The following is a 13,424-nucleotide window of genomic DNA, read 5'->3' as shown; positions in this document are numbered from 1 at the left end:
TACAATATTGTTTATACATCATTGACAGACAACAGTTCATTATGTTTTACTGCAGTAGAGAAAATTAGGTGCCTTCTAGTAGGGGACTTTGTATTGCATGGCAATACTTCATTCATTTGTTTCATCACAGCAGGCATCTGGGTAAAACCACCAACCTTCCGTAAGCCAAAAATGGACCTGAAATGGTCTCCTAATGCAAGACTTGGTGGTCTCTTAATAGATGAGCAAGATTGACGGTATTAATTTACATTGACTTAAGATACAGTTTTCACATTTTGTGGTAAATAGGTCAATGACAGATACTAAATTTGTAACAAGTACCCTCGCTTTGGTGATGTATTTTTTAAAACCAGGCTAGAACTAAAAAAATTCAAAAATACAAGTGCATTGCTATATGAAAAAAAAGATTCATCTGAAGTATTTTTTCATGCCTATGACTGGATTAAGGATAAATTATAAAACATTTAGATTAGATCCCAAAGAAGTATTTTGCAAAATAAACACCAACTAAACTATGCCATGCCAACAAAGATGAGCAAAAACTGACTTTATAGCAGTTACAAATTTTAATGGTTAAAACTTGGATTTCGGTGGGATATTGTCCCAAAATAGATGTATACAGGAGTCTGTCATATGTGCAACAATTTTTAACAAGGTTTTTCAAAATTGAACACCAGGAACCTGTTTATGAGAATGCCAAATATTGTCAGGTAGGCTTTCCATCTCAAACTTACCATGTCTGCTTAGTAACTTAGTTTAGTTTTAGATATTCAAATGAAACTTGGATTATAGGTAGCTTATGGTAAGATTGTGGTCGAGCCATTGGGTTCAAAAGTTAAGGTCACTGTTACTAAAAATAGAAAAAGTGTAAGCTCAGTAAATCAAGGTAGGGTAGAATGAATAAAATGAAAGTTGAGCTGTAAAATGATAATGTGTACTTAATACAGTAAAGTTAGGATTGCAAATGAGGATATAGGCCTTTATTGGGGTCAAAGTTCACTATTTCTAAAACTAGAAAAAAAATTGTTTGCCAAATAAGTAGAAAAGAACCATTTAGATGCAAATGTATTTCTTAAATTGGCTTGCCATTTGAAATAAACTTGGTTTTCTTATTAAGATTCTATGTTATTACTGTACCCTTAATCAGATCATGCGACACATCTGTTATTATTACAGCACTTTTAAGATTATATGTTATTATTACAGCATCATTGTCGAAAATGTGGACTAGTTGTATGTGATGATTGTTCCAGTAAACGATGGCTGTTACCTCAACAGTCATCAAAACCACTTAGAGTCTGCCTTACTTGTTTCGGGAAACTTTCCAGTGCAAAGAGCACGTCAGAATCAGGTAGGTCTGAGAGTCTGCTTTGTTTCAGGAAACGTTTCCAGTGCCAAGAGCACGTCAGAATATTATCAGGTAGGTCTTAGAATCTGCCTTACTTGTTTCAGAAAACGTTTCCAGTGCCAAGAGCACGCAGAATCAGGTAGATCTTAGAGTCAGCCTTACTTGTTTAGGAAAAGTCAGTGCCAAGAGCATGTCAGAATCAGGTATGTCTGAGAGGCTGCCTTACTTGTTTCGGAAAACTTTCCAGTGCAAAGAGCATGTCAGAATCGGGTATGTCTAAGAGGCTGCCTAACTTGTTTCGGAAAACTTTCCAGTGCAAAGAGCGTGTCAGAATCAGGAATGTCTGAGATGCTGCCTTACTTGTTTCGGAAAACTTTCCAGTGCAAAGAGCATGTCAGAATCCGGTACGTCTGAGAGGCTGCCTTACTTGTTTCGGAAAACTTTCCAGTATCAAGAGCACGTCAGAATCAGGTAGGTCTTAGAGTCTGCCTTACTTGTTTCGGAAAACCTTCCAGTGCCAAAAGCACGTCAGAATCAGGTATGTCTGAGAGGCTGCCTTACTTGTTTCGGAAAACTTTCCTTTGCAAAAAGCATGTCAGAATCGGGTACGTCTGAGAGGCTGCCTTATTTGTTTCGGAAAACTTTCCAGTGCCAAGAGCACGTCAGAATCAGGTAGGTCTGAGAATCTGCCTTACTTCTTTCTGAAAACTTTCCAGTGCCAAGAGCACATCAGAATCAGGTAAGTCTGAGAGGCTGCCTTACTTGTTTCAGAAAACTTTCCAGCGCCAAAAGCACATCATAATCAGGTAAGTCTTAGAGGCTGCCTTTGCCTTATTTGTTTCAGGAGATTTTCCAGTGCTAAATGTAGCCCAGATTCGAAACCAAAAAATCCATTCATCTTATCTTCAAAAGATGAAACTCACAAATTGATATTCCCACAAATTGTCATTCTGGAAAAAAAACAACATGAGATTTCACACCCAGGAAATTAAATGATTTCACTGCATGCCTTACTGGTATTTGAAGCTAAGTGTTTCCATTATTAAAACTACTGTAAATTTTGTTTATCCATTCATAAATAGAACAAATAATACAAATTAATATTGTTGGCATCAGATATCTTTTGGCTAAAACTGCCATTCATGGGGATATTAGTAAAAGTATTAATGTAGACATTATAAAGTTGTATTTTGAGATCAAATGAATGAAATATATTTTGTTACAGGTATAACGAACATGCCAGATGATTCGTCAGGTGAGGACACAGATGATGAAGAAGATGAAGCTGTATATCAAGGAATACCCGAGGTATTTTTACACCTACCCTTTATTTTAGGGAATATCTGAGGTATTTTCTGCACTTACCTTGATTTTAGGGAATACCTGAGGCATTTTCGGCGCTTACCTTTATTTTAGGGAATACCTGAGGTATTTTTACACTTAACCTTTATTTTAGGGAATACCTGAGGTATTTCCTGCACTTACCTAGATTTTAGGAAATACCTGAGGCATTTTCTGCACTTACCTTTATTTTAGGGAATACCTGAGGTATTTTTACACTTCCCTTTATTTTGGAGAATACCTGAGGTACTTCTGCACATCCTTTTATTTTAGGGAATACCTGAGGTACTTTTACACTTCTCTTTATTTTAAGGAATACCTGAGGTACTTTTTCTCTTTCCTTTATTTAGGGAATACCTGAGGTATTTTTACACTTCCCTTTATTTTAGGGAATACCTGAGGTACTTCTACACTTTCCTTTATTTTAAGGAATACCTGAGGTACTTTTACATTTCCCTTTATTTTAAGGAATACCTGAGGTACTTTTACACTTCCATTTATTTTAGGGAATATCTGAGGTACTTTTACACTCCCCTTTATGTTAGAGAATACCTGAGTTACTATTAAACCTACCTTTAGAGATATAGGGATATGTTTTGTAAGCAGTGTAAAAGTTATATTTGCGCTGGATTACAAACTAGCTTTGACGCTAGTGGTTGAGCATCTGCTTTGAGAGTTCACTCCTTGACTATGTCACACCAAAGGCATAAAACATGGTACCATAGTTTCTGGTGCTCAGTATTAAAAAGGAAATTTTTTTCTCTGATAATGAATACCATCAAGAATGATATGTAAAGAATGACTTATTTAAGTTTTAGAATTGTTTCTGAATTGATCCTGAAACATTAATACTTTTACATACTGTTTAAATATCATATGTGGTATGTGACGTCATTTGTGACGTCAGTTTCATGTGTGTCATCATGTTTAAAAATTTTTCTGACAGTGTTTTCAGTTTTACTCGGGCTAATGATCAAATGATCTTTTTATTACATATTCATCAACATCTTGTACTCGTTCTTTTGTTGGATGATATTGCGCTCATAAAGTTGCGCAATATTTCCGTGCAGAATTCATGTATATTTTTCAATACTAGTCTAATTATCAGTAAGTGTAAACTGAACGCTTTTCTCTATTTTTTTTCAGGACCAGTTCCAGAGTTATGAATAGATGTTTGAACGAGACACAAATAGTTGAAATGAAAGTACAAACAGCACACAGCCAGATGTACAAGAGTCTCTGACACTGTTGCGTTACACAGTATCTCAGTCTGTTCTGTTAGACAAAAATGCTTTGTAGTAATTTCACAGACAAAATTTTTTTTTTAAGTTTGCATGATACTAATAGATTATTAAGAAAACACATACCTTGTATTTCTACGGGTTTTTCTTTTTATTAGAATATCGCATTAGGGCAAATATTTTGTATTTTTTCTCAGAGAATTTTTTTATAATGAATGTGCCTGAGGATTTGGGAAAATTTTGTGGCACTTTTAGTGTGTGATTCGGTAGAGATCAGTCATTTTCCTGTTAAGAATTCACTCCTTGTAGTTTTTTATGATATTCAGTAGAAGATAATGCTGTTATATATTCACAAGTGTCTTGAATTATCATGTTACTTTGTTTGTGAAAACAAAACAATCACAAATATTACGCAATCTATAGTATTGATTTGCAATGATGAAGGTACAGCTTATTAAATATCAGTTTGAACATTTTTAGGAACTACTTTTTTCCTGCAATAATTTGCTGACTTAGTAATCATTTATTATATGAAATTGTGCATATTTGCAGTAGATATATAAAATGTTTAAGGTTGATCGATTTTGGTCAGTGTGGAATTTGGAAATGTTCAAAACTTTAACATATGTTCATTTACAGTTACTTATGTTTACTAAGTGCTTAATACAATCATTATATATTTTATAATTCAATTTCTTGTTGCCAAACCTAGATGCAATTTTGTAAAATTGTTATTACTTTCCTTAGCCCATCTCATTTGTTCAGCCAAGACAGATAGAAATAACTGAATTCTGAAGCTACACACAACAGAAAAACTTCCTTTTAATTTAGATTGTTGAAATATCCAATTATTTATCAAATGCAAATGTAAAACTAGAAATTACTTTGAAACCAAAAGAAATAGACATTAGTGCTAGAGAGGTGGGAGGTAATTACAAAATTTTATAAAAGAAATAAATTATACATTGCTAATAGGGATGTAACTCTTTGTATAGGGTCTTTTTGTTCCTTTAACCTTGAGCCTGCTGCCAGCAAGTGATTTTGTCTTGGTGACCAGTGCAGACCAAGATCAGGCTGCACATCCATGCAGGCTGATCATGGTCTGCACTGTTTGCTATTCAGTCAGTACATTTTCAGTGAACACCCCTTTGAATAATAAATGGTATTGCCCAAAATGAATGATGGACCAGTCCATTTTAGAAATTTAGCAGGCTAAAGGTTAATAATCAAATCTAATTGAATATTGAATTCTTCATGTGAGGAAGCCATCCAGCTGGCTTACGGAAGGTCGGTGGTTCTACCCGGGTGCCCGCTCGTGATGAAATAATGCACGGAGGGGCACCTGGGGTCTTCCTCCACCATTAAAGCTGGAAAGTCGCCATATGACCTATCATGTGTTGGTGTGACGTTAAATCAGAAAAAAAAAAGGAATATAGGAAAAGTGAAAAATGTCATAAAGTTTTGCTTAAAGGTTACTGACCACCTTTATATTGTGTTTCTTAATAGAAATTTTGGTCAAGTTGATAAAATTTTTAGATCAATATACATGTACTCAATAAATCGAGAGAATATATAATGATTTTAATACCTACAAAATGTGTTCAAATGGGTTTTATCTCTGTATGATTTTTTTTTAAATGAGAAAATGTATAAATGAGCCGTGCCACGGGAAAACCAACATAGTGGCTTTGTGACCAGTATGGATCCAGACCAGCCTGCGCATCCGCGCAGTCTGGTCAGGATCCATGCTGTTCACTAACGGTTTCTCTAATTGCAGTAGACTTTGAAAGCGAACAGCATGGATCCTGACCAGACTGCGCGGATGCGCAGGCTGGTCTGGATCCATGCTGGTCGCAAACCCACTATGTTGGTTTTCTCATGGCACGGCTCAAATGAAGTTAACTTCCATTCTAACACAAACCACTTCATTTCTGTGTGTTATTATGCAACACATGCACTGTTTGTATGTCACTATTATTTTGTTATATCATCAAACTTAATAGCGGCACACTGGGAAAAAACCCCCAAATATTTTGTGAATAGCTTAATACAGATAATAATCCTTGAAAACGTATTAGAAGCAAAATGATATATCTCAAACAGTGATTTGTTCTTGAATAAATCATTGTCGTTCAGATGCGTATTATTATATCACTCGGGCTGGACTCTATTTGATAAAATTCCTTCACATCTGAACTGCAAACAATGATTTTATTCAACGATAGATCACAGTTTAGGGTATATTATTTCGTAAGGATTAGTTGTATTCTTTTTATTAAATTTGCTCATTTGTCTGCGGCATTAATTGACATGTTTGTCAGAATTATTCAGATTTGTTTTAGAGGTCTTGAAAACTTGAGATCCATCTCTTTAGTGCTTAAACTTAACTTAGTCAATCTTAAATTAGTATTAAGAGGTAAATGTTGCTAAAGCATGTGTAAATATTGAACTGGACACTTTAAAGTATATGTTCCATCAATTTTACGTATTGTGCACGAGATAATTGTTTTGCTATGATGTAAATGCCAGTATAACTAAGTTAAGAGTTTATGATGTTACAATTTTGCTTACATTTTTCAATTTAGAAATAATTTTTAGCTGCAGTGTGCTTCAATTAATTTAGACACAATGAAAAGGTTATGTGTCCCATAGAATAATTTCAGAAGGCTGAAGTGTGTTTTAAGTAAACACAACAATCAGGTTAAATGCTCCGTTCTAATTTAATAACACACAAGGATAAGGTATATGTCAAATGAATAATTTCAGAAGCTTGAATGAAATAATCTGTATTGGGTATAATTAAAGCAGAGCTTTTAAATTGATTACAAAACAATATATTATAAATCTATATGTTATATATATTATTTCAGTTCTACTAAAATGTATTTCATGTGAAATCAAATAAATAGCGGATCAAATATGATAGCCCAGTTTCTTTCTTCCTACAAGTATGCCAATTGTCATCACTATCAGCATATACATTATATCCAAAAGACCATTTCCAAGTTAAGGCAACTTAAAGAATTTCTAATAAAAGCCACTTTTTTCTCTTTTTGTTAAACCATAGATAATGTTTATTAACATGTGTTGAAAGAACACCTATTAATGAAGATGGACTGTATTTCCTAAGGTTGGTCTTTGCAGACAGGTTTGTGATAGGTGTAGTATATAATTTACAGAATCTAATGTTCAAAGGGAAAAACAAACTTTGTTTTTCCCCATCACAGATTGAAGGTAGTGGACACGTAATGTTGATCTGCAAATTATGTATTATCTGTATGTGGTTTAGGCATTTTCTGGATTTTAAGAAAAGTCATACATGCATTTAGCTACATTTACGTTCGAAGAATGCCTAACAAGAATAAGTAATAACACGGAATTTGCTGTGTGTCGTTATGGGACTACTACCTTTAAACAATTTGTTTTCACATGGTGTTGTGAAATCGGATATGCAGCTGAAACTGCAGTCTAGGAAAAAAATCTGAAATTTTGCATTTGACAGGCAGTTACTGTCTTCAGTTGGTGTGAGCAAAATTTACAATAAGAAAATTACTTCTGAAATAATGAGAATTTTTGTACTGAGTTTGTTGCCATGGAGATGTTTATTTATTTTACAAAATGAAGTTGAAAATAGATATCTGCCTTTCAAGGGAGAAACTTGCTTCACATAGATGCTTTTAACAGGGCCTAGAGTTACAAAAAGATTGGAGACCAGCTAAAAATCTCCAGTATCTGATTGGTTAATTTTGAACTCATTATTGAAATTGACCAACGACACGACAGCATTTTAAGACTGGTCTCCAAATTTTATTTTGTAGCCTTGTAAAGCCAGAGGTATTACTGCATGCAATATATCTGTAAATAATACATGCATGTTGTTGAGAAAGATGCTTTTAGCTCTACTATTCAAAGAAAAGGTAGAGCTATTGGACTCGCCCATTTGTTGGCATCGGAATTCAGTATTTGTGTGTAAAGTGGTAACTCAGTAACCACTTGTGGCAATGGATTGAAACCAAGCACTTATTCACTGTGAAGAACTGACTTACATTGCACAAGTTCCATAACTCTGTTTGGCTTTTTTACAAAATTGTGCCCCTTTTTTTACTTATATTTGTTCAGATGACAAGGCTGTTGAATAGTCGAGCCATGCTGTCTTCCGACAGTTCTTGTATAAGATATGATTTGTGTTGGCTTTTACATACATACTGATTTCTTACCATTCCTTATACAGTTTGTCAAGACCAATTTTCAAGTATGCTGTATTTTTCTTTTGTTAAGTGCTTTATTTATTTCGTGTAAACTTGTTTTCCCCGCTGAATTGTTTAAGTATTGACAGATGAGGAAGTAAATCTGAGAAATGTGGTAAATATGAAATTAATACAATGCACAATTATATAGACTTGTTCATGGTTTTTTAATGCTGCATTTATTTTCACAGTTTGTGAAACACTATGACTGAGAGAGATGTAAACAAAAGGCCCATACATAAAGATGTTTGAAATTTGACCTCATTTTCTTATAATAGTTCACATTATAGTGAAATATGCAGTTGATTTATATTTTACTCCTTGAAGTTGTAGCTGTATTAGTGATAAGTTTGATATCTTGACACCGGTCAAAAGCACATGTATGGTGACACCAGTCAAGTGTCAGTTTACCTAGGCACCAGTCAGATGTAAATGTCCCATGACCCCAGACTCGACACTAGTCTGATGTAAATCTATTTTGAAGCCAGGAAATAGTTAATGTATCTTGACACCAGTAAGATGTCAGTATACATTGGCACCAGTCAGATGTCAGTATACATTGACACCAATCTTGACACCAGTCAGATGTCAGTATACATTGACACCAGTCAGATGTCAGTATACATTGACACCATTCTTGACATTAATCAGAAGTAAACTTACTTGAAGCCTGTCAAAAATAAATGTATCTTGACACCAGTCACATGCCAGTATACTAAGACACTAAGAGGTGTAAATGTACCATGACACCATTTAGAAATCAATGTATCAAAACAAAAAAGTGGTGTAAGGGCTTGATAAATGAAGACATGTTGATAAATGAAGACATATATGTTTTAGTGTAAGTTTAATTAATCTGATATCAGTGTTTTAGGTTGATTGCTAGTTTAATAAATTGAATAATTTATTCTTATGAAGTGCCTTACTTTAAATTGATGATGTGCATTGTATTGCAGATTGTTTCAGCCCCTGGCACAGATATGACCTTGATAGTCCTACTAAAGTTTATACTCGCTTTAGTCAGAGTCATCAAGACTGAAGTTTTGGTTCAAGATAAAAACCAGTTTTATTCTGTCAGAGTGTATTCAATTTTCAAATCTGCTTCATGTTTAGAAGTTGGCAGTGTTTGTTTTGAAGAGATCTTACTTTAGTGAAAAAAAGCCTGTTTAAAGATTCACATTTGATCAAAAACGAAGAATGAATTTTGTGGAACGTGCAAATGAGTGAATGCTTAAGAAATATTTTTCAATAGCGAAAATAATTTACTATCCATTTATACAGGTATATTTTTGTTGTTAAAAAGTGCAAATTGTATGTAGAAATAATTTGTTTTCATTCCTGTTTTCCTCACTTGTTAAGTATTGTTGTTTTATTTATTTTGTTTGTTTTACAATGATTGTAAACAGCAATGATACATGTATATAGATATAAAACATAGCTTAGATATTGCTGCTGTTCTTTAGAAACCTTTTATGTCTGTTTTGACCTGAAAAGTTTTGTTCTCTCTTTCATCAGGAGTACTTAGTTTCATAATCTCCAGTCATTTCGCATTTTATTCATTTTTTTTAATCAAAAACATAATAATTTTTTTTTTCATAACTCAAAAAAGTGATTAAAAAATGGGACCTACAAGACTTTTAAAGAACCAAATACTGTACTTCCTCCCTCTATCAGCATAAATATGGGGAGTCAGTAACAGTTTTGTTTTGAAAACTTTGGAAGAAATAAATCAGATAAAAGTGACCAAAACCGACATATAAGATTTTCAAAGAACAACAACACTTTGCTTTTCTTCGTCACAACTTAGTCATCTATGAACAAATTGTAACTGTATTTCTGCTGTTATGTAACTTTGCTCTATTATGCACATTTTTCTGCAAATTTCATGTTATAATATAGGAGACTATATAATCTATATTTTCACACAATAAAATATTAGCAATTCCAAAGGAGCTCTGTGTGTTTATATGGGATTTGATTAGCCTATCTGGGACACCATTCAGAATGGTTTGGTGGTTTGACATCACACCAACACATTGATAGGTTGTATGGCATCTTTCCATTTTTAGCTCACCTGTCACATAGTGACAAGGTGAGCTTTTGTGATCACTCTTTGTCTGCCGAACATCGTCCGTCGTCCACAATTTCTAGTGAACACAGTAGAGACCACATTTTGCAGTCAGTCTTAATCAAACTTGCACACAAATAGTTTGGCATAATATCTCGTTTTTTTCCGAAAACTTGTTAGATCCCATCATGGGTTCCAGAGTTACGGCCTTTTAAGGGCCAAAATTTGCTATTTTGGCTTTTGCAGCCATATGGAGACTTCAGTATCGTTTGATTTAATATAAACTTGCAAAATATCTTTAACAGTAATAGATTTTGGATTCCATGATGAATCTGTCAGATCCAATCATAGGTTCAGGAGTTATGGCCCCTGATTGACCCCAGAAAGAGCCAAAATTTGTTACTTTTTACCTTGTGAACACGATAGAAGTGATATTTTACCTTCGGTTTTTAACCACACTTTCACACAACTTAAGTCACAATAAGTTTGGTTCCTTTTGAAAACTGGATAGATTCCAGCATGTGTTCAAGAGGTACTGTGAAATCATTTTTGTTCGGGCTGGACAAATTTTTGCGTATTTCACTACAAACGATGTGCGAATTTAAGACCGCGCTATTATATATAGTTATTAGAATTTATTTCCTGTCCGAAATGGTAAAAAATAAAAAATAAATAATCTGTGTATTTCTTCATATACCAGTATTTTTTTTAAATTCTGATACTTATAAATAAAAATTATTTATTTTCTCATTTGTTTTAACTGATCCATTCAATATACAGAATCTCTTGATTGCATTAACACCTATTGATTATAATCTGTTCCTGTTAAAACACATTATCTCCTCTGATTGGATTAACTTGACAATGCACTGATTGCTTGTATATTTGAATTTGTTTGCTTTTCATATTGTGATTATGATCCGTATATTGTTTATTTATTTTTGACCAGATTTTACAAAATTTTATAAAATAACATAAAAATGTTGCTTAAAGGTGGTTAATCAGATTTTGGTCAGCTAATGGATTTGTTCCAAACTTTAAAAACTGGTCTTTTACACTAATTTGTGCCCATCACGTTTTTTTAGCTCACCTGTCACATAGTGACAAGGTGAGCTTTTGTGATCACCCTTCGTCCGTCGTCAGTCCGTCCATGCGTGCGTGTGTCAACAATTTCGTGTCTGCACGATAGTGGTTTCATTTATGATTTTATTTTAACCAAACTTGCACACAACTTGTATCACCATAAGATCTCGGTTCCTTTCTTGAACTGGCCAGATCCCATTATGGGTTCCAGAGTTATGGCCCCTGAAAGGGCCAGAATTAGCTATTTTGACCTTGTCTGCACAATAGCAGCTTCATTTATGATTTGAATTTAATCAAACTTGCACAAAACTTGTGTCACCATAAGATCTCGGTTCCTTTTTTAAACCGGCCAGATTCCATAATGGATTCCAGAGTTATGGCCCCTGAAAGGGCCAAAATTAGCTATTTTGACCTTGTCTGCACAATAGCAGCTTCATTTATGATTTGATTTTAACCAAACTTGCACACAACTTATATTACCACAAGGTCTTGGTTCCTTTCTTGAACTGGCCAGATTCCATCATGGGTCCCAGAGTTATGGCCCCTTAAAGGTCCAAAATTGCCTATTTTGGGTTTTGCAGCCATATAGATACTTATTTATGGTTTTATTTGATACAAACTTCCAAAATATCTTCAACAACAATAAATCTTGGATTCCATGACAAATCAGATCCAATCGTAGTTTCCAGAGTTATTTTATATCTGATTACCTCCCCTGATTGTAATCAAAACGGATTTATATCAGTAAGTACTTATAGGACTTATTTGAAATTTCATTATTGTCATTAGTTGGACTGAGCCAATCAGGGTAGATAACTATGGACTGATTTTATGTCAAATTACCTCCCTTTATTTCAAATTAAAACGGGTATATCTTCGTAACTAATGAAGATACTGATCTGAAGTTTCATTTATGTCAACAGATTTATTTGGCAGATCCTTCTTTTGTTCACTTACAATAATTTTTTTTTTAATTACTTCCCTTTTACGTTACTATAAATAGCTTATTTTTAGTAACTTTTTTATTATTGGCCGTAGGGAAAAACCGAGACCACTTTTCTGTGGTACAACATGGATGGTACCTCCAATTTTTAGGTGTATTTTGACATATCTGTACCTTGTAAGAATTTTTTTTTCTTTTTTGTTAAATTTCTTCCCTTTGTTGTTCCTGTCCTTTGGACTTAGATATTTTTTCTGAGGACCTTCTTGTCCACAATTGCAATGATAACAGGTGAGTGATATAGGGCCATCTTGGCCCTCTTGTTTTCTAAATGTTAGGTTTTAACTGGAAATATTTCTATATGCCGAACTGCTTAAAGTTGTTAAAGATTTGCATTACCAGGTATATTTTTGCTGAAATTCATTAGAAATGAACGTTTTTGAAAATTATTATTACTTAATTCCCTTGTTTATTTCAGTTGCACAACCAAGATAAATTGTAAAAATACAAAATGTATAACACTACGTAACGGGCATTTTTGTTCCTTAAATAATGTATATATCTGAATAATGTGTATATGATGTATAGTTCAGCCAGAAAATTACATATTTGCAAAAAAGTAGTTAGACAGTTAGGAATATGATAGTATTCCACAAAAGATATTGTTTACTGAAATCTAATAATTCAAGCAATCAATAATAAAATGAGTATAACTTACCTGTGTCACAGGTTCTGTGTTGCCAGTTGCCACACAAGTCGCAGGCAATGGCATGTTGACGCGGTCTGACTTCGTTTCTACACTTAATGCAAGGATACTCCATAATTACGTTATCTTATAAAAATGCTGATATTTAAACAAATAACAATCCAAAAAAATAACAATCCAACACACTATTCATAGAATTTACAGACAGTATACATATCCTTTCGGCTACCATAGCAGACTAATGCGTACCATAAAAACTGGGGTCGCTATTACCGCTATCATACACCGACTGACTACCGGGTCCACATTACCGACATCGTACAGCGTGGGACTACCGGAAATTTTTAGTTTTTAGCTCACCTGTCACATAGTGACAAGGTGAGCTTTTGTGATCACCCTTCGTCCGTTCGTCTGTGCGTCCGTCTGTCCGTCGTCAGTCCGTTCGTCCGT

The 13,424-nt window shown here is 34.0% G+C and overlaps 1 protein-coding gene across 2 annotated transcripts in view; it reads left to right on the top strand.

Moving 5' to 3' along the window:
- Positions 1-10,995, top strand: part of LOC123536527 (pleckstrin homology domain-containing family F member 2-like) — a 40,181-nt gene extending 29,186 nt beyond the window's left edge. For both annotated transcript variants that reach the window (XM_053528348.1, XM_053528350.1), the window contains exons 7-9: positions 1,207-1,351; positions 2,574-2,656; positions 3,836-10,995. In XM_053528348.1, coding sequence (XP_053384323.1) covers positions 1,207-1,351; positions 2,574-2,656; positions 3,836-3,859 — 252 coding nt within the window. In that variant the 3' untranslated portion in view covers positions 3,860-10,995. The remainder of the gene's footprint in view (positions 1-1,206; positions 1,352-2,573; positions 2,657-3,835) is intronic.
- The last annotated feature ends 2,429 nt before the right edge of the window (positions 10,996-13,424 follow it).

This window comes from Mercenaria mercenaria, chromosome 17 (assembly GCF_021730395.1).
Source record: "Mercenaria mercenaria strain notata chromosome 17, MADL_Memer_1, whole genome shotgun sequence".
Taxonomy (NCBI): Eukaryota; Metazoa; Mollusca; class Bivalvia; order Venerida; family Veneridae; genus Mercenaria; species Mercenaria mercenaria.
The sequence above is the reverse complement of the archived record's forward strand: the minus strand, read 5'-3'. Positions and strand labels throughout refer to the sequence as shown.